General features: G+C 37.8%; 3 protein-coding genes across 4 annotated transcripts; 2 read left to right on the top strand and 1 right to left on the bottom strand.

Moving 5' to 3' along the window:
* The first annotated feature begins 844 nt into the window (after positions 1–844).
* LOC140009317 (transcription factor RAX1-like) lies at positions 845–2,518 on the top strand. Its single transcript, XM_072054483.1, has 3 exons — positions 845–1,108; positions 1,214–1,343; positions 1,603–2,518. Exons 1-3 carry the CDS (start codon positions 973–975, stop codon positions 2,288–2,290), a joined length of 954 nt encoding a protein of 317 aa, XP_071910584.1. The 5' UTR covers positions 845–972; the 3' UTR covers positions 2,291–2,518.
* A 3,192-nt stretch (positions 2,519–5,710) lies between these two features.
* Positions 5,711–9,406, bottom strand: LOC140009316 (uncharacterized). 2 transcript variants are annotated; one of them, XM_072054481.1, is made up of 5 exons: positions 8,982–9,406; positions 7,943–8,043; positions 7,354–7,470; positions 7,165–7,266; positions 5,711–6,005 (listed from the first exon to the last, which is right to left on the bottom strand). In XM_072054481.1, exons 1-5 carry the CDS (start codon positions 9,226–9,228, stop codon positions 5,835–5,837), a joined length of 738 nt encoding a protein of 245 aa, XP_071910582.1. In that variant the 5' UTR covers positions 9,229–9,406; the 3' UTR covers positions 5,711–5,834. The 2 variants fall into 2 exon arrangements, with proteins under 2 accessions (XP_071910582.1, XP_071910583.1); XM_072054482.1 differs by lacking the exon at positions 7,354–7,470 and having other exon boundaries at positions 8,982–9,380.
* Positions 9,407–10,907: 1,501 nt separating this feature from the next.
* Positions 10,908–14,860, top strand: LOC113697000 (probable CoA ligase CCL7). The gene is made up of 6 exons (XM_027216399.2): positions 10,908–12,502; positions 12,735–12,924; positions 13,755–13,900; positions 14,235–14,302; positions 14,382–14,484; positions 14,612–14,860. Exons 1-6 carry the CDS (start codon positions 11,483–11,485, stop codon positions 14,723–14,725), a joined length of 1,641 nt encoding a protein of 546 aa, XP_027072200.2. The 5' UTR covers positions 10,908–11,482; the 3' UTR covers positions 14,726–14,860.
* Positions 14,861–21,759: the final 6,899 nt, after the last annotated feature.

Raw genomic sequence — 21,759 nt, 5'->3', positions numbered from 1 at the left:
GAAGGAAAAAAAGAAATAAAATAATAATTAATATGGAAGGGCACTCTTGTCCTAAAACATAAAGTCGGGGTAATGTGGCTATTTATTAAGTTAACGAGGTAAAGTGAAATTGAGAGTAAAGTTTGAAGATTTAATGCTTTTAACCCTTATTTATATTCACGCATATCTCGATATGACTTCGTGAACATGAACAGCAATGAAAATGTAATTTCTTTATGAACCCTCTTACAGCAACGATACATGTGTATAACCTACTCTATCCTAATCTAGGGGGAGGGGGAACCTAAGGAAGCTGTTGTAGGGACTAATGGGTATACAGACCCAACTAGACCAAAAGAGTGTTATGGCACAACCCTTAGATTTTTTTCGCTACTGATAAATTTTGAACCCTCACCAACAGCCCAATGAGGGACTTAATCCTTCCCTGGTGGCCACTGAACCATTGGCCCAGTGGTACTAGTAATTGATATACATCCTCTTACTTGAAGGTTTAATTTTATGAAGGCAAGCTTCTGACTTGGCCAATATACAGCCAAGTAAAATATGACGGTTGGACCAATCATTTGCGGGGGCAATTTTCGTGAATTGGGTGGCATAATAAATTGAGAAAGCAGGCTTTGGATTCTTTGGGGCAGAGGAAGACCGAGGAAGGGCAGGGATATAGAAATAGACGGGGGGGCTTCAGTCGCTGCTGGGTGGCATTTGTTAAATGATAGAAAGTTTTGTCCCGGCTAATGACGGAATAGCGAGTTAGACAAGTGATAATTGAAATCTCGAGTCTGTTGTTTGACTTCAGTAGCTCCCCCCGGGTAAATATAATATATATGCTCGCTGTCCAAATAAGGTCATCCAAAGCAAAGAAATTAATCCACACGCACTCACATACTCGAGCGTTTCAAAAGCACTATATCTTGAAAGAAGCCTGGATAGAGAGAAGCAGAAACAGGCACAGAGTATAACCACCAGAGAGAGATGGGAAGAGCTCCTTGCTGTGACAAGGCGAATGTGAAGAAAGGACCTTGGTCCCCTGAAGAAGATGCAAAGCTGAAGGAGTACATAGAAAAGTCAGGGACTGGAGGGAATTGGATAGCTCTTCCACAGAAGGCTGGTAAGCCCACTTATGAATTTCCGTGTTACAACACTAGTATTTGTTATGGTTTGCCAGCAGTTGGTGCCAATGAATGAGTCTTCTTCTTGGCATAATTATGATCAGGGCTTAGAAGATGCGGAAAGAGTTGCAGATTGAGATGGCTTAACTACCTCAGGCCCAACATTAAACATGGAGACTTCACAGATGATGAGGATAGGATAATTTGCAGCCTCTTTGCGAGCATTGGTAGCAGGTACAATCACCAGCCTTTGCCTTGTTTTTTACTATTTTTCCTCCAGATCTTGCCCATATTCATATGTTCTGTATGATTTTAATTATTTGCCACTACCACCCACCCCCCCCCCCCCCCCCCCCCCCCCCCCCCAAAATTTTTTTTTCCCCTTTTCCTTGAACCTATGTTGTATCAATGAAAGAAGTGAAGAAGTAGGTTAAAGTTCCTGCTCGGACAGTCCTTTCCAATTTGATCCCATATTGCAAATACAATGGTGCAGGTGGTCAATAATAGCAGCTCAATTACCAGGCAGGACGGACAATGACATCAAGAACTACTGGAACACCAAGCTGAAAAAGAAAATAATGGGATCTCACAAAAAATGCCATCAACCCAGCCCCTACGCATCACCATATTCGGGGTTTGAGCCTGCATCTATAACATCATCACCATTTTCAGCTCCATCACCATCAATATCATCAGTATATCACAATTATCATACCACCACCCAATTTAGGTCCCTCTCAGGCTATGAAACTTTTTCATCAACCCCGCCAAGTCTGTTGAACGCTAATTGTTCTTCAACAAGTACCGGTTTTCAAGAAGTTCAACATATGGGTGGTTCCATGCACAGTTACCTAGTTCAAGACAGTAGTCTCCTAAGGTTCGGAGGTGAAGCTAGCTGTAGTTCTTCAGATGGCAGCTCCACAAATCAGAACAGCTACGGCAAAGAGGTAGAGCATGATTTACAAAACTATCTCTGCAGCACTGGTGTTGATCATGAAAATCAGAAGATTATGATCAACAGTGACGTCACTATTGAATACGCTGATGATCAGAAGCCATATAGTGAAAATCCACTGGATTATAGTCTTGAAGAGATTAAACAACTGATTAGCACCAATCTCTGCAACAACTTCTTCGTTGATGAAAACAAGACAGATGAAAAGGTGGCATACTACAACTGATGCCGACTGTTGCAGGTACAGTCAGAAGGTTTTGAAGGGATGGATCATGAATCACGGATGGTGTTGATTCGAAGTAGTCTTTAGTAGGCTTCTCCATTCGTGGGGGTTAGGACTTTTGTGTATTTCGATGAAAATGTACACCTTTTTTGACAGTACATAGTTAGTGATGAAAGTCCCCATGTCCATTTTGTTTTCCGGGAAATGATCGATCGACGTGTTATTGCTGTCTTTAGCTGATCCAAAGTTATTTAATTTCATGAAAACTGGAAATGGCATCATTCTTCAAGAATCAAACTACTTCGATGCTAAACATGCACAATGAATCCTTCACCGAGAGAATAATTTAATTATTGGTTTAACTTCTTTTTTTCCCCCTATAAAACTGGTCAAGCTCAGTGCGAGATTCTTGGACTTTTTCTGGGCTTTTAGAGTTATTAATTCCATAATCTTGTGACTAATCTCACCCCTGTCGGAAATCCTTAGTATACTTCAAAGAATCAGTTATGAAGTGATTAACAAGTCTGTGATGAATTATTGACATCCCAAGCCAACCTCGGTCAATTCACGTACCATTTTTCAAAACTAGAATTGAGAGGTTTCCCAAGAAACTCTTTTCTTTGCAGTTTTTTCCTTTTTCTATGCGTACATGAAGTATACTTGTTGCCACAGATTAAGATGCCTGTTTTGTGAATGGATTAAACATTAACTAATGTAACTGGACTGCGAGGGGAAGTCGTGTAATATTAGAATTAACCAAAAGTTACAAATATTATACATGTGAGCCATGTTCCCATCATCTATTACTGTATGATTAGGACTTGTGGGGTTTAGGCATTTTAGTGGCAACATGAAAAATCAATACGTGATAAACAAGTCCAACTTGGGCTGCCTGCAAAAATGTACGATCTCCATGCATGATAGTTGATGCCTCCTGCAAAATCAATGCATTGACCTCTTCACCATATTTGTTTGCTTCTACACAAGACAAGAGTAAATTATTGGGACTGCCAGCTATAAAATATGCTTGGCTCGGCTTCGGCCACTGGGGAAAGTGGTTCTCTAGGCATGTCTTTTCTAGTGGAGTGCAAAAGGTCAAAAGGTACTACTAATAGATAAAGAAGATGATCGTGTCCTTTTGCTTGGTAATTATATGCCTTTTGCCATGTTTAACATACTCAAAGATAGAAAAAGTGACTGCAAGAAATACTGTACTTTCGATGCCCGTTTAAAAGCGGACAGCAAAACTTGAAAATGCATTGGCTTGATCTCTCTTAGAGGGGGAAAAAGTACGAAAGTTCGGATGTTGATCAAGATACAGAGAACAGGTGAGCGACATGCTAATCCGAAAAGCAATAGTGATCACAGTACTAATATATACTATTGTTTTGTACTAGTCACAGAAACTTCCAGTTTCCTGAAGCTACTTCCTTTGCCTTTCTGAAAACTTGAAACTGAAAAGTAAAAACATGCTATAACTTGTTATAGGTCGTTTGATTTTTTTTTTTGAACTTCATGTCACAAGAAAATGCTCACTCGTGAGTGGTGAAGCTGTGATCAATCTGATGTAGGTACGGGTGCAGAATAATCACATCACAGTTATATAATTTCTGAAGTAAGAGTGACGAAGTTTTTTCCATCGACTTTGCATGCTAGAACAAGTCAATCTTCAATTCAGGGCTCCTTTTCTTTCCCTTTTTTTTTTTCTTCTAATTTTTAGAAGAATTCAGTACATGGCTTTGACTACTTAAAAAGAATTTGATTTCGAGAACAAGAATAAATGTTTAATAGAGTTTAACATGTCCAAGCAAGGGAAGTAAATAATCCTCGCAAATTCCACTCTCCCTTTTTCTAGGGCTTGATGCCGAAAACCTTGCTTTAAAAAAAAAAGTGCACGAAATCTCCACAGCCAAAGCTCGAGGCATTGAAAAACATATAAAAAAAAATAATAATAAAACACACACACACACACTCACCAAAAAAAAAAAAAAAGAAAGAAGCAAGGGACGGTCTTTACGTAATCATGTGTAGTCTTTTTGGTGAAGTTAAAAACTTCCAATAATATTAATAATTCTGCAATTAGGCAGGTGTAATTCATCCAACCAAAGATTAAATGAGCGGTATTATAGTACCATTAGCTGCTTAACTAGAGAGATAGACTTCCATCTCATGGTGCACGACACCACCACCTGTGCAATTGAGTAGCATGGACTCTGACCCAAGAAAAACAAATCCAGAAAACCAATCAAGCCCTGCCCTTTTACTGCCAAGTACTAATATTTTTTTAACTATTATGGATTTGTTGTGAATTAGGCGGAGCACACACTGATTCGTGAGATTTAGATGATATACAGCAGAATCAGATTACTAAACAAGTTGTGATATTTCCTTTTTTTTTTTTTTTTGCGGGTCCTTAAATGTTCTATCCCCATCCACTGATCCAGATGACATAAAGTAATCCCGTGAAAGCAAGAGGATTTGCATGCTACGACAGGTGAAGTACGAGGGTGCAAAATTGTTTTTTTTTTTTTTTCTAATCATTTAAATATTTTACCATGCAAGTAAATAGTACGATTTTGGGTCCAAAATCGCTTTTTTGATCAATCAATATCTCAAGACCCGAATAAAATATTCGTTTTTTTCTGTTAGTTGTCTTGCACAAATCAAACAAAAGATAATTAACAATACGTGTGGGTCAGTTTGATTGTTGAATCTGGATAAGGGTGAAAAAAAAAAAAAAGCAACCCGGGGGCCAGGGACAGATTACTACAACACCCGTTACAGATGGTAACACCCCAAAAATACTCAAGCCCGTTTATTATCAAAAACTTAAAAATAGAATTCTAAAGGGATATTACTCTTTAGCTATGGAACTTAGTTGGATGAGTCAACACTGGAGAACGAATATTCTTTCTCTGACATAGTAAAAATATTTTTAGTATTTGCTACTTTTGTATAGATAGCTGGAAATCAGGCTATCTTCCAACAAGTTCTTGTTTGTGCAGTGCTGGTAGTAGATGCTGTTCTGCATTCTGTTCCTGAGGCCGTGACTAGTTGGTACCCAAAAGAATTGGGCTTCGGCAGTGGATCAGGACTTCCACTTTCGTGTTTTCTACAGATAGCTATTACTCTTTAGTTGGGTAGGCTGGCTGATGTACTTGGTCTTTTGACCCTGTACAATTTATCTGCTGATCAATTAATTTTATTTTTTTTGTTTTCGACGACAAAAAACACGAGGAGGAAGAACACAAGGACTCGAGCTCTTCGCTTCATTTGCTTCCACTTGACTTTCTTTTTTCATTTTATCTATACATGTAAATTCTTCACCAGATTAGCAATTTTCAGTTAAGAGCAATAAGAGTAACTTAATCATCAAGATGTGCATTGAGAAGGATCAAAATGAAGCGCTGACAAACATAAAAATATCACTGCAAACAATGAGGGGAATCATATTGACATCAAATGTACATCTTGAATTGTCCTATACATAGAAGCAGATGATATTATGTACAACTACAAACAATGGTCAGAGGAGCCAGTAATTCATCTACACAAAGTCCCACTGCCAATATACCTTCTCCACAATCCCTCCACCACTCCGAACTGCAAGGTGGAGTGTTTCTGAGGCTGGGGGAACACCCCAAAGTAGGGGTACAGCAACAGTCATGGTTAGCTTTTCATGCAGACCGCCTTTGCTTGCTTTTTCTGCGGCAACAACCTGGATGTCGCATTCGACACTATTAGAATGCGTAGAAGATGAAACTGTATTTCCATTTCAACGTGTATAAAACAGATACATTTCAAAAAGATTCAAAAAAAAAAAAAAAATTTTGCATAGACATCTGGGCTTATTCCAAATATGCTAAAAAATGTGAAGTAATAGTGCTCACAGCTTATTAATGTCTAAATAATTTCCCTTGTCACTTTCTATATTCACGAGGGCACACAGAACCAAAGTGTGAAAACTACAGAAAATACAGATCTAGCATTGGGTAAATCAAAGTAGAGCAAACAGCAAACACTATAGATCGCTTACTACACCGGACCAGTATAAGGAACCTCTGCTACATACCTTCCTTGCAGTTCTTAGAGAGGCCGATTCTAAGATACTATTATCCCATAAGAGTGCAAACCATGGCTCAACTTACATCATCTAAGTCTCCACAAAACGTCAAAAGCACCAGTTATTATAGCTAGCAATGCCTTTTCACTAAAAGATAAATGTCAACAATTAGCTTCTGTGCATCTTCAGGGATAACTCTCTCAAACATTCGTCTCACTTTGTTCACATTCAAAACCCTTAGCTTGAATAATGATGTCTAAAATCCAAGTAAATTGTCTCAAGTGCCATACTTCAGTGACTTCCATTGCTTATTTTCTCTAGGAAGTGGCTGGTCAGTGCAAAAGAACCAAACTTGCCTGAGTCTGGTGTACATTAACTCTACCCCGCCCCATTCTTCCTTTACCCAAAAAAAAAAAAACGGCAACCAGACAGAGCCAACAACAATCTGGGAAACCAAAAGAATAGATCAAATATTCCTGTAACCATTCCTATCCAAAGGAAACCTGGAAAAGTCACAAGACAGCTAAATATATGCACCAATCAAGTAGCTCATATTCCCATGACATATTCCACAAAAGCACAGAATTAAAATTTTAACTCATAAAATGACATATTTGTGCATACATAAGGATTGTGTGAAGTTTTCTCATCTCAAACAGAATTTTATTAGATACACAAGATAATAAAATTAAAGCTAAAATTTTTTATTTAAATGCAAAACATACAAACTTAGACTCAAGAGAGGAGCTCCTTAAACAATATGTCACTAAAGATTGCAAACATCATGAGATATTGCAGGTGAAAAGAAAAGTACCTCTCCACCATGCTCCAACACAGTGTCTTCAACGACATCACTGAGCATCTCAACGGAACGACAGAAGCCAAAAATACAAAGCCTTCTACCCGTGTCAAGTCCCTATTATCAACCAAATTTCAATTCCCTTAAATTCGATAACAAAAGTACCAGACAGTTGTCAAGTCAAATGTCAGGAGGACTGCATACATTTGTTGCTGCAATATCAAAGAGAGCACCCAAGCACAAGCCTTGACTAGGATCCATATAATCACTTTCTTGAAACCGTTGGATTCTTTGTAATGTTTTAATCTTTTCATACTTCTTCTGCATAGAGATAAATGTGATTAGCAAAATAATTCGATTTTCAAAAAGATTTTTTTCTCAAGCATGCATACTTGTGCTGCACAAGCCCAGAGAAAGAGAGAGAGTCCAAAGTGTAATAAGTTTCTTATTAAATTTTCCATGCTTGATTTGAGTTTCCCACATCAACATTCATGGCACAGTAGTATGCACTGTGGCATAAACCCAAATCGGCTAACAAATAAATTAAAAAAAAAAAAGGGGCTGCAGTTTTTTCTCAGCAGTGAACTGATAGCCAGTACAAAGAGGCAGCTTTACTATAATGCAACACATTCCAGAAACAGATACATCACACCAGAAAAGGTATTTCTGACAACACATTCCAGAAAAAGATACATCACACCAGAAAAGGTATTAACATGGTTTCTGACAATACCATGCACTTATTAACCAAGAAAAAAAAATTAAGCAGGAAAGGCAGAAAGCATTGACATACGTCACCGGAAGTAATTCGCCGTGGCACCAGATTTCCTCCTATTTGAATAAGCCCATCAGCAGTGAATAATGTGACTCTCTCTTCGGGAACCCATTGAATGGCTGCAAATCCACAGCAAGAGATTTACAAAATCCACAACAATTAGAAGAAACAAATCTCCCACAATTGTAACAAAATTCACAACAATCAGAAGAAACAAATGCTCCAACAGCAAATCCACAACAATCAGAAGAACAAATGTCCCCTGCAAATCCAGAATAAGAAAAGCTCCCCCCTAATGCCAAATGCCCCATAAAAATCAGAAACAAATCATGATAGAAAAGTACCTATCTACGTGCTTTGCATTATAAAAATGTAACTCCACCTAATTTGTAATATTTGTCTCTCCAATTTGCCACTGTCAAAAGTTTCTTTTTTGTCCCTCCCAGTAACTTAGTTTTTCATCTCCCATTCCTCGTATTCAAGAGCTGATAACAAGAATCCAAACAAACTAAAGAATTTTTTTTTAAAAGAGTTCCATTCAACAAAGTTTACCAGAAATTGGACCTGTCCCATACCATCAAAGGGCATCAGAGCGCCAGGCCACAGAGATAACATAGTATAGTTTTCATGGTCGATGTGTTCGAGTTCTGGAGTGTAGATTGGGCACATAACCTAAATCTGATCTTATTCCAGGCACAGCAACTAGCCAAACAAATGATTCTACTTCCAACTAACTCATATGATAGATGTTACAGGCACAAAAAATTTCACCTTTTGCCTTCATTTCTGACCAAGAAGAAACTATTAATTGATGTATTGATAAAATCAAGAACACGCATAAAAGAAAAGAAATGGCTAATAAAAATAGATTCGAGAAATCACATTTATATTATTGCGACGACCCGCTAAGGACAACGGAACTAGCAGAAAGTGGGTTTTTATGATCCGATAAAGAATCAAACTATTCCATAATTCAAGATGAAAAGTTGCAGGGGTACAACACATTACAAAATAACAGACCGGTGGAAAAAAAATTATATATAAAAAAAGAACGTACATGAGTCGCCAGAATCAGAGGAGGATTCCCAGGGATAGTGTCCAAAGGCGTCATCGCCTAGAAAGTGGCCCGAACCTGAGGCTTTTGGGACGAAGCGGAACGACCGAAGAGGTAATTGTTTACTACTAAAAGATGGGAATTTAGAAAGAGCGGAGAGTGAAGAGGAGGAGGCAAGAATAGTTGTATCTTTGGGGAGACAAATTGAGGAAAGCGTGGAAAAGTAGATGACTGATGTCTCGCCGGGCATTCTGCACACTAACAAAAAACCGAGAGAGGGAAAGGAAGAGGAATCTGAGGGAAGGATTCTCCCGTCGGGAATTGAGAGATACAGAAAAACTGGGAATTTCTTGTCTGGAGGGGGAAGAAAGAGAGGGAGACGGATGAAGAATGGGAAAGGTGGGGAATTTGACGCCACATCCCATACGAGAAGTGAGGTTGCCACGTGGACCAGAAGACGGTTTTCTTTCCTTCCTTACATTGGGTGGATGTGGGAACAATTTAGAGAGCCCGGTTTAAGACGGTTGGTCCCCGTATAAGATTAAAGGGCTAATTCTAATAAACCACCTCAAAAAGTCTCTTTCTCACATTACCTTTTTGAATCAATACATCTACCGTACTATTACGAATTTCTCAATCATGTATAATTGGGTCGATAGCTCAAGTTTAGGCTGAATTTCAACGCACATGAATTGGTTAACTAACCCTAAAAAAATCCTTCCCATAATATATATCCGTTTAGATTGATCTATTTTTCAAAAACAAGTTTTTTAAACACAATGTTACATTAATACACAAACAAAAAAAAACTAAAAAAAAGTACTTAACCATACACTATATCAAATATTTCAAAAAACATCTATAATAAAAATTTTTCATATACACTGCTACAGTAAAATATTTCAAAAATACTTCCAAAAATAGCTAATATAAACGAAGCGTATAAAGGGCCAAAAGCCTTTCACATGCTATATAAAATTTCACAATATAGTTTTGAACAAGCTTTTAAACTAATAAAATAAATCAAAATGAATTGTGAAAATTACAGTTATTGTAGAAACTTTTCCACTTATAAAATTATATTATACAATGTCCTCAAAAATTATATATGTTTTCGATACATTTTGCAATTATAAGGAAAACACGGAAAAATGTAGCCATAAGATAATATATAATAAAATAAACTTCAATTGTGATTAACCAAAAAGCTACACAATGTTAGAATTTTTAGCAATATGGAACTTAGAGGTCCTGAGCTCTAATTTTCCTTCCCCTTCTTCACTTTTGAAATCCCACATCTCCCCAGTTGGGAAAAGTATTTTAAAAAATTAACTAAGTTATTTTAGTAAAATTTTCATCAAGAGCAAGTAGTTTAAAAAATCAGCAATTAAGAACTTGGGAGTAATTTTGTCAATTCACGAAACCATGTGTATTATTGCATATGCTAAATTCAACCCAAGGGTGGGTTGCCTAACCCAATTATACCTGATTTGGAAAAATTATAGAGAAAATTATTGTACCACAAGGGGTAATTATTATTATTTTTTTTAAAAAAAAGAAAAGAATCGATCCAATTCTGCATTTAAGGAGGCATGTGAGGAAGAAGCATTTCGCGAGGGGGTACACTGGAATTAATCCAAAAAAAAAAGGTTCTTTTTTTTGTATTTTTCCCATTTACCAGTAGTTCTCCAGTTTTAGGAATCAGAGTCGGTTCCACTTAAGGCGTGGTTTTGATCCCTAAATGCATTCACGGCCCTTTCCAGCTTGGTATACTTTTGACATTCAGACAATCTTTCCCTCCCTCCCTTCAAAAGTCTCTAACCTATGCTACCTGCAGCAAGGCTTTCCCTCTCCTTCAACTAGATGTAAGGGATTGTTTATACCACCAAAATCATGAACTTCAAAATTTTTACTAATAAACCACACCTTCCACCTGCATCCCGGCCAAAAAGTGATTACAGCTTTTGACAAGAAGTAGGCAAGCTTTGAGCCCTCGTCTTGAACCTTGCTTGCTAACGAAATTGGCCATCTCAAGTCTAAACTAATTGGGAGTCGAAGTGTGCATGATTAATTGAAGGCTGCAACGTGAAATACTTCAGCCCTCGTCATAATTCCTGAACAAAGAACTTCACAATTTCCTTCCCCTATCACTGATTTAAATTCGTCCTTACGAAATGTAATAATTAGTAATGCCACCAAATTTTCTAATCCAATTTCGGACTCACATTCTCTTGTCTTTCTTTAAGTTGGAATTACTTGAATAGTTTCTTCTCCCTCGTCTTTTGTTGTTGGATCCTCTTTTACAGTTTCCAGGATCAGCCAAAGCTTGATCGGCGAAAACTAGGCAGATCATTACTATTGTTATTATTCATTTTCATCAAATCTTCTTAGTGGATACGTTGCTTGTCTTTTTAACTAAATAATTTATAACAAGAACAAAGTCGTGAAGCATTACCGATCATCATCTTCCTCTAGAGATTCAAGAATCCCAAATCACTGCCGCAATGACAACGCCATTCTACGGCAAAGATGGGATCTACAGGTCCCAAAAGCCACCCGTTGTCCTTCCAGAAGACCCCAACCTCTCTATGGTCCCATTTCTCTTCAGGAACTTCCCATCCCTTTCTCAAAGCACTGCACTAATTGATGCCGCCACTGCTGAATCCTTCACCTTCTTTGATCTCCTAACCCAAGTTTCCAAGCTCTCGCATGCCCTCCTTAAGCTTAACATCAACAAGAACGATGTTGTTCTCATTTTCTCCCCAAATTCAGTTCTTTTCCCCATATCATTCCTTGCTGTTGTCGGCATTGGTGCCATCGCCACCACTGTCAACCCACTGTATACCATCAATGAGCTATCAAACCAAGTCAATGACTCCAATCCAAAACTTATCATCACTGTCAATGAACTGCATCACAAGATCAAACACTTCAATCTACCTTGTATTCTACTAAGTCCTAAGGGATCATTTGATGCGGCTGATTCTTACAGTACTCTGTTTTGTCATTACTCAGATTTGATTAATTCAACATCCCCTGCATCGTCCGATTCACCGTGGTCATCAGCTGTACAAACTGATGTTGCAGCTCTTCTGTATTCATCCGGGACAACGGGTAAAAGTAAGGGAGTTGTTTTGACACACAGAAACTTCATTGCCACAGCATCAATGGTGACACGAGATCAAGAATGTTATGGTAACTCCAAGAACGTATATTTATGCTTCCTTCCCATGTTTCATATATTTGGATTGTCTGTGGCTGTATATGCACAGCTGCAGAAAGGGAATACGGTGGTAGTGATGGAAAGGTATGAGATGGAGAAAGCATTGCATGCTGTTGAGAAGTATAAAGTGACACACATGTATGCTGTGCCACCAGTGGTGGTAGCTCTGGGGAAGCAGAAAAAGGTGGTGAGTAAGTATGACTGCTCATCATTGAGGGAAATTGCATGTGGGGCTGCACCTTTGGGGAAAGATGTGATTGAGGAATGTGCCAAGAATTTCCCTCAAGCTGTGATTGTTCAGGTGATTTTTTTAGGAGTTCGGTTCAAAAACCTTTCTAACTTGGACTATGAGTCACTCTGCTAACGTTTTGAACTGGCATTGAATTACTACTTACTACTCATAAGAACCAGAAATTCTAATTTCTTTGTCTTGAGCAATAGGTAATGATTAGTAATTCGCATGCCAAGATTCAGCAAACTTAAGTATTTAGTAAGTGGACCTGAAACACGGTAGAAATGTTAACGTCTGGCAGGGCTATGGGATGACGGAAACATGTGGAATTATTTCAAGAGAGGATGTAAAGACAGGACCTCCCCATTCTGGTTCAACTGGAGTTCTTGTTCCTGGAGTGGAATGCAAAATACTGGATGTGGATACTGCAGAACCTCTTCCACCTTTCCAAAAGGGGCAGATTTTGGTTCGTGGACAGAATATGATGCAAGGTAGACTTTACATTCAAAGGTGAAACTCTGGTCACAGCAGATTATAAAAAGAATGTGTAACTCCGTTTTGTTGTCCAGTTTGGGTATTATATTTTTGCTTGCTTAAACCATTGCAGATATTAGTTAGTGTTCTTGAACTATATGGTGTTTTTGCAAAATGGTCTTTTAACTGAGTTGTATAATGGATTTGGCATTAGATATAGCGCTTATGGCTGTCCTCCAGATATTCCTTGTTTCTGGAATGACATGCTAGTGATTGAGAATTCAGAACTGCTTTACGACAATATATAGCCTCCAGTTCACCAGATTAGACTTGCTGCAGCTATCCTCAAATTTGTAGCTTTTGTGCTCAATCTGCTGGGATTTTGTCCGTGGAACTTGTCGTTATAAGCAGAAATTAATGCTAACGATAAACAGGAAATGTTACGTATTGCTGCTCACAGATCTTCCGGATCAGTGAAATTGCTTTAACTTATTATCCAGAAAGCTAGAGGTAAAACTTGAACCAATAAGCAGTAGAACCATAAGAAAGAAGATGAAGTCCCCAAGCACTTGAAAGGTCCCAATATCCCACTCTATCAGGTCCCAGACTAAATTATTAATGGGCTAATTCTCGACAGCATTCAAACCTCGCAGAAAACGATTTTAACCTATAGTATCCGCTTCTTGATTTTGCATTTGATTATAACTCCAAAAAGATTGCTGGTAGTGTAAGTGCATAACCTCGACTAAATTTAAACCATGCTTTGGGTATTTATCTCCATTTGGATTTCTTAGTCCTAGTCCACGGACAGTTCAATTACTAAAGTTATTAACTTCTCTTTGCATAGGTTATTTCAAAAATCAAATAGCCACAAATGAAACCATAGATAAGCAGGGCTGGGTGCACACTGGAGATCTTGGCTATTTTGATGACAAAGGACTATTATATGTCGTGGACAGGATCAAAGAGCTTATCAAATATAAAGGCTTCCAGGTTTATTATTTAACTCGTGTCATTAATTGGACCCATGTTTGTGTTATACTCAACTTACAATCGCCAAGGAGTATTGCTGTTAGATCATGTTTTTACTAGTTATGAATGATGTTCTACATATAAGCTTCAACAAAATCGGCCCAGTTCACTGACTGAAACCTTGAAATCGGCCCTCTTGAATGAATGAGTTTTTACATGCATTCTTGCAAGATCCGGAAGAAGCCTAGCAGTGGTTAATACTCAGTTGAATTCTTTGTTTCTCATTGAGACCGTTATATTGTAATTTCATCAGATTTTCCTTATAAATAATGTCCATTTGCTACGTTTTACTCAGGTGGCACCAGCAGAACTTGAAGAGCTTCTGCTAACTCACCCTGAGATATCAGATGCTGCCGTTATACCGTGAGTCTCTTTATTAAGATATATAACTTCTGAAAGATAAATGTGTTCTCTTGAGCTTATAGGCAATTCTCCTTTGCAGGCTCCCAGATGCCGAAGCTGGGGAAATCCCTGTAGCATTTGTTGTTCGTTCATCTAATAGCTCTCTAGCAGAAAGGGAAGTTCAAAATTTCGTTGCAAAACAGGCAAGGCAGCTCTAGAGCATTATTAAGCTGATAACATGCCACTTTAATTTGCTCACTGGTTTGTTGCTGCGTTGTAATTAAACACACCTCTAGAGATTGGTCAGTTACACTCTTAACACTCTTGCAGGTTACACCATATAAGAGATTGCATAGAGTGATTTTCTCTCGAAGCATTCCCAAGTCAGCCTCAGGAAAGATTCTGAGAAGAAAGCTAAGACAGAAAGCTCAGTCAAAGTTGTAGATGTTTGACTGAAGGCTATATGGTTTTATTATAAATGCTTTCTGGTATGTTGTGGTTGAATTGTGACTTTCTTCCCTCTTCACCAGTCTTGATGACTTAACTGCTGTTTAATTTATGTAAGTTCTCTTTCTTTCTTATTATTCCCCCCCCCCCCCCCTCCCAAAACCACGAAAAAAAAAAAGTCTTGGTGACAAATTAGCAGAACATCCACGATAAATGCCTGTCTATCTATCTGTATATGTGCAACTTTAGTTACATCATCGTGCTTCTTGTCAAGTAAATTCCATGAGAACATAATATTCAATAGCAATAATAATGCCGAAATTAAACCACTAATCCAGACTTAAGCATGATTAGGAAGAAGTTTTCGGGCAATGAGGATGCAATGCAATGCTGTCTTTTGCTTTGAAATATTCTTCTTTTAAACATCAAGCGCAGCAGAGTCCAAGTTGGAACATGTATGTAACTTTTTAACTCTAGTCCAGAAGAGACAACTACTGGAATAGAAGCCTGAGATTGTCGGGGAACTGAGACTGAAATGTTCCATGAATGAATGCTGGGCTCCAAAGTCCAATCCTGGTAACCAAGCAGTAAGGACGGACTAATTAGCAGAGTGTTTTTGAGTACCGAGTCTACTTATTATTTGAATGTCTCCCCCTTTACTTAGCAACTGACACAATCAGAAGAAAATGCTTCTGCTATTCTGCAACCTTGGCCCCTCCCAACCACCACGCGCACTAGTCTGTGATGACCAAAATCTGTATCCATGAAGGCACTTTATGAAGCCCGGATCATTGACGAGTTCTTTTCCAGTACCGACCCTTTCTGCAAAGCGTAATATTATTGCCTTTCTGCCCTCATTTTGCACTTGTAGTCCACTGCTACCTCAGAAACGCATGCATCGAACCCTCGAAATGTGGATACTGCACCTGCTCTTGTTGATTGGGAATATTTAACTTAAAGGGAAAAAAAAACTTCAAGATGATTGAAAATTGAAATGCATGACTAGTAAGTAGTAGATGAATGTTTTTGGATGACTGTGGTTGCTCCTGCTCCTGTTGATAATGTTGTTTATCCAGAAGTTTTTCACTTGATTCATGTCACATTCCACGTGTAATACACGCAGGATGAGAGTGAGAATATTTGTACGTAAGTTATCTCCTTTTTTTTTTTTTTTTTTGTTGTGGGTGGGTGGTGGGGGGGGGGGGGGTTCATAAGATTCAAAAGAAAAAAGAAAAATCTGAGAGGTTGAGGGAGTAGAGGAGGCAGCTAGTGGTACAAAAGAAATTTATTTATTTTTAGGAGTAGAGCATCCATATTGATATTGATATTGACATACGGAGGAAGAGAAAAGCGAAAAGAAACAAAGTGGTTTCGGCCCTTTTTGTTGGGATTGATTCTCGAGTCCTTCCTTTACTGGGCCCAATAGGTTTACAATTTTAGTGGAAGATTTTGACATCAGATGCGATGCTATTTAGAGGCAGCTGCCAGATTCAAACACCCCAATAATGCATTTGCACATGCTGAACCCCACTTTTACCAACTATTCAGGGAAAACAACCTCAAAGTCTATTATGTTTTCCTATCAATCCCCAGTCCACTCTCCCATCTCACTCCACTGTACTAGCTATTTTAGTCATGAGTCATGACCATGAAAATGAAGCCCGCCAGCCTTTTCGACTTTTACGCCTTTGGTCCCATCATTATTTGATCTTACATTTTAACTAACCCGATAATCATCATCATCATCTTTCTTTTTTTTTCTTTTTTTTTTTCGGGAGAGGGTGTGATGGGTGGTGGTGTTTGACAATGGATATGACCAATGGATACCAGATGTGATTTTGTTACATTGACAATGAACTAATAATAAAAATGTCTATTATTATACGACTGCTTGCTTGATGGAGAGGTTGACGTTAGAAGTGTGATTGTTTATTGGTGGAGCACCGGCAGCGCTTTTAGATGCGGATTTCTCCTTTGAAAAGTGGTGGTGGCGGTGGTGATCAACATCTTGAGCTACAAATACAGGGTGGGTGGTGGGTCTTCGGCTTTTAAATATTTCATCATCGGGATTTTGAATCACCTTTTACTAGACTCGTACTAGCTTTCTTACTTAGGTCTCGGGTTCAAAATTCATGGGAATGAAAAAAATAATTTTGAGAGAACTTCTCCCTACAAGAAGGGGTCCGATCCGGTTCAAACAAGATTAGTCGCAAATGGATACGGACACCTGTGAATTATACCTAAAAAATATATATATATATACTAGCTTTCTTACTTAGGACCTTAGCCCAGAAAGAATCTTCAGCTGTGCATAAAATTCGAGGAATTATTCTCACATATTACTTGACAATAATCCATCCCTGGCAATTATGTCTGACCAGTCATCCGACTTTTCAAGAACACATAATATTGGTAATCACTTTTGATGAAGCAATTACGCATACTTGACCATTTAATCAATTAGTGACCAAACAACCGGAGACGGTATCGAAATACTTTTTTCTTTTCTAACTAATGTATTTACGAACACACGAAGGACGAACATAAACAAATCAATGAAAGCTTGTTTTACCACTTAGTCAATTCAATTCATATGATATAGCTGAAGAACTCGACTCGTTCTCGAGCGCCAACCATTGTATTCCATGTCTGGCTGTGTGACTGATTGAATACATTGGTTCAGATATAAAATAAAAAAAGAGGGGAGGGGGAGAGAGAATAGATTTTTTTTTGTCAATCGTCATCCCTACTCTTACTCCTACTCTATCCTAATCTAATTATAGGGAGACCCAACTGGGCCTATGGGACCAGACGGATACCATGGAGAGAATAGATTAATTAGTGACACAATTATTTGAGTTTCTGGTGTCAATCGCCAAATCTACCTCCATAATTCTGACTCACATAACTCTGACCATTAGTCTAAATCGTCAATTACACGCGGCTAGTATGTATGCGTGTGCATGTATGTATTTTGTTTTTGGATATTAGGTGGTCCTATTTTACCTCTTTTGTACTAAGGGTTGAAAATATAATCCAAAAAAAAAAAGAGAAAATGTGCCGTAACTCCAACTGGCTAAAGGCAAACCGCAACGATGCCAATATTTGGACAAACATATGATTTCCGGTCTCGCGTCAACAAACCACTTCTTCTGTTTATGTTATGTTTTCTTGAAGAAAATCTAATGTCTACGAAATTGAGTAAAAAACTTTAGAGCATTATTATGCTTTAGTCGTAGTGATGAACTGGCGCATTATCATGCCACAAACTTTTGATTGTTGAAACTAAGATCATGCTAACGTATCTGGCCACAAAAGCAGAAATGAAAAACTTTTAGTCGTGCGACAGCAGAAACACGTAATAATTGTCCTTTGAATCCATTCGGTAATTCTGTCTGCTATATAATAATTGACGCACCATTTGTCCAAATTTAATTTTGTTTGGACAGTAGATTATTTATTCAATTTTATTTATTTGAATCGTCAACAGATTTTTCAATCAATTTCTTATTTTATATTTATTGTATCAAAAAAGTGTTACTATACTTTATTTTCAAAAAGATTATCCCCCCATAATCTACTATCTAAACAAGCTAAATCTACTGCAATAACGTCGCGTGAAATTTTCCTTGTTTGGATTGCGATTTTTCATCGGAAAATTACGTTATTTTCCGTGATCACATTTCCCCATTACCTTTTTTCCTCACATACATCAAATCGCTACAGTAATTTTTCCATGAAAAATGCAATCCAAACATGTTGCTACTAAATTAACAAAGATGCCGAAATTCTGTGGGATTTAAGTGATACAAGTATAAAAGCCACTTCACTCACTGAAAAAGAAGGGTAAAAGGTAAATTTTGAAGAAAAAAAAAAAGAAGAAAAATGAAAAAAGACCACCGCCAGGAGTCCAAATTTGATCAGAAAACAGGCAGCTGGATCTGACGTCCCAGAAAGTTTGATCGCTGGGTATGCAAGAGACATAGTGGAGAAGATGCACAGACAAACATACATGACACACGAGCAGAGCAGGCTGGCCCAGCCTGAGACCAAAAAGGGCAGGAAGCAGCGGCCTAATCTCTGTTCCGTACAAGTACAATCAATCCAACTGAGAGTACACTCATACAAAAAACTGTGAGTTATGAAAGGGGAGAGTAATTTGGTTGGGATGCTTTGACAAAAAGGAAAAGTGACTTGTAACCCCCTCCCCAAAAAAGTAAACAAATAAAACAAGAAGGTAAAGTGACTAATAAACCGAAACACTTTCCTTTTGTTCCTCTGCTTTCGTTTGGATTAGTTTTTTTTTTTTGGATATTTTTGAAAATTTATGCTGTAGCAGAGTTTTTAGAGTATGTTTTGAAATATTTTTAAAAAATATTTTAAGATATTTAAGAGTAGAAGAGTTTCTAAAATATATTTTGAGATATTTTTTAATTTTTTTTTTAAAATTTTTAAAAATTTAAACTAATTTTTAGATTACTTTTTAAAATATTTTTTAAAAATTTTTATTGTATTTGAAAAACATTCCAAAAACAAAATGAAGGAGAGTAAAAATATAAACGTAAAAGCTCAAAAAAGGGGGGGGGGGGGGGATGGTAGTAGTAAAAAGAAATTATTGAAGGGGACTCGAAAAGAAAGAAAGAGCCAACGAAAAGGACAAAAAGGAAAGGGGCCAGCGAACCGAACCTAATGACCAAAAAAGGAGAGAAGGATGCGAAGTGGTCATCCACCCAAAAAAAAAAAAAAAAAAAAAAAAGCGCCAAGGAGAACATGAACACAGGGAAACCCCACTTACTAAAAACCCTCTCCCTCTCCTGTATCCCAAAAATCATCCTTCATGCCTTCAATCATCATTAATCCTCCTACACGCATGCCCACTCATTACTCACTTACTCTCCCCGTTCCCTCTTTTTGTCATTTGCCTGAAAACAAAACAATCCTCAATTTTCTTCATAGTTTATCCAACATAAATAATTAAATAGGAGTGCCATCATCCATTGATTCGCGTCTACGATTACCCGATTTGATGAGGAGCGGTGGTGGGTGCCTGGCTGGGGGCCGTTGAAGTATATATATATATATCAAGCTAGTTAGGCATTGATATATATATATTGACCACGTATTGATTGGTTTTACACATTATTTTGTATGAAGGAAAACATTCTTAATATTGGTATATGACCACAATATTAGAGTAATCGAAGCTTCTTACGGAAGATGCCTAAAGCACGTGCTCTGTTTACACTAAGTCCGTAGTAGTACCCTTGTTAATGGTCATCAGCTCCGGCTAAGAAAATCCCCCTACAAGATATGGTGGAAGCCACCGAATTAAAGGAAATAGACTAGCAGTATCCCCATGCATTTCAGTTATTGGGTGCAGGTTTGCTACCTTTAAGGATACCCATCAAGCATTTTTTTTAGTGGAACTTTTTTGTTGATTCTTACTTAATTGGATTCCCACTACAACAACCGGAGTATCAACTACGTATATATATTTTTTTAAAATTTTTTCAAGCAAGGAAAGGGCGAGTATCAATTACATAGAGTTTGTTTGGACAAAGGAAATTTGGAAAAAAAAATTTGGCCTCACAAATCCCAATCACCTTTTTATCTTCCCAACCACCTTTTTATCTCACATAAATCACATCACAAAAGTGCTACAGTAAATATCTCAAATAAATCATCCAAATAAACTCTTATCCAAACAAACTCATAGTAATATCCTGTTTATGTACCTACTACTAGTTGATTTTAAAGCTCACTCGCCAGTCACGCCTCTAGGTCCTTCAAACACAAGGGAAAGAACCGGTTCGGTATTATGGCAAATGTCAAAGTTGTTTATACCAGGCCAAAAAAATCTTTCATATCTGGAAACTTGGGATGTTGATTTTTTTTTTTTTTTTTTTTCTGTCAAGAGATAGAAACTCACATACCCAATAAGATTCGAAACACTCAGGAGGTTAACGGCGAAACGACCCAGTTAAGAGTAATCTAAAGGACACCCACAAGAAACCCACGTCCAGCCAATCACGAGAGCCCCATGGGCCTTAAGCCAATTAGTAACTGAACGAGAGCCCCATGAGCCTTAAACCTGGGATGTTGATTACTTACCCAAAAACTTGGATGTTGATCGGCAAGAAATTCAAACAAATCCTACCTAATATGATTGGCATATGATTGCGGTGCATTACTGGATATCTGTGGGGTTGAATTCCAGATTAGCATCTCATCTCCTTAAAGCAAAAGTCTTAACTCCGGATTCCCTTGAAACAGCTCACTTATGATCCAACGAACTATTTATTTTATTGGGCAAAAAAAAAAAGATTCAGCGAACGAACCATTTTAACTGTCTAAGAAAGAAAAGCTTGGAAAACCTGCAACATCTGGAATTGCCTGTTGATGTTGGTAACATCTCTTTCAACTTGGGCTACTGCTCCATTATAAGGCCGAGCAGAACTTTAATTCCACTACCGGTTGTGGCCAACACTAAATTGCTAATTTATATCTTTTCTTTTTCTTGATAAAAAAATGTACTATCTTCTATTAGAACTCCCAAAAAAAAAAAGGAAATATTTATACTATTCTATTCTTAGGAGAATATTACGGTTTTAAATTTGACAAAAAATGTCCCAATATCGCTTGAACTTCTCGATAAGAGAAAAGAAATGCAAGGTGAGTAATTTATATTTTGTTTTTGTGGTGGAGCTCTGATAACTTACACGAGGATATATAAGATGTTTTGTGCTGCAAAATTCTCATGAAATTTGTTTTGTTGCTCGAGACTAACAACCCCTTTATTTTGACGCTTTCGCGGTTGCAACTTGCATGGATCGTCTCTGTTCGATGGCATCTCCTTCTCGTCGGGTGTCTGTCAATGTGCTGTAGGAAAATTCTTCTTGAAGGATTCGGCACTTCAATTTGTTCCTCAATTATTCCACGCCAAGCCCGCATCAATTCGCTTGTTATTATGTTAGATATCCTACGACGACATCATAATATCCATACAACTTCTTTTAGTTAGCTGATCCAAA

Source organism: Coffea arabica, chromosome 6e (assembly GCF_036785885.1).
Source record: "Coffea arabica cultivar ET-39 chromosome 6e, Coffea Arabica ET-39 HiFi, whole genome shotgun sequence".
Classification (NCBI taxonomy): domain Eukaryota; kingdom Viridiplantae; phylum Streptophyta; class Magnoliopsida; order Gentianales; family Rubiaceae; genus Coffea; species Coffea arabica.
This window is presented reverse-complemented; position numbering and strand designations above follow the sequence as displayed.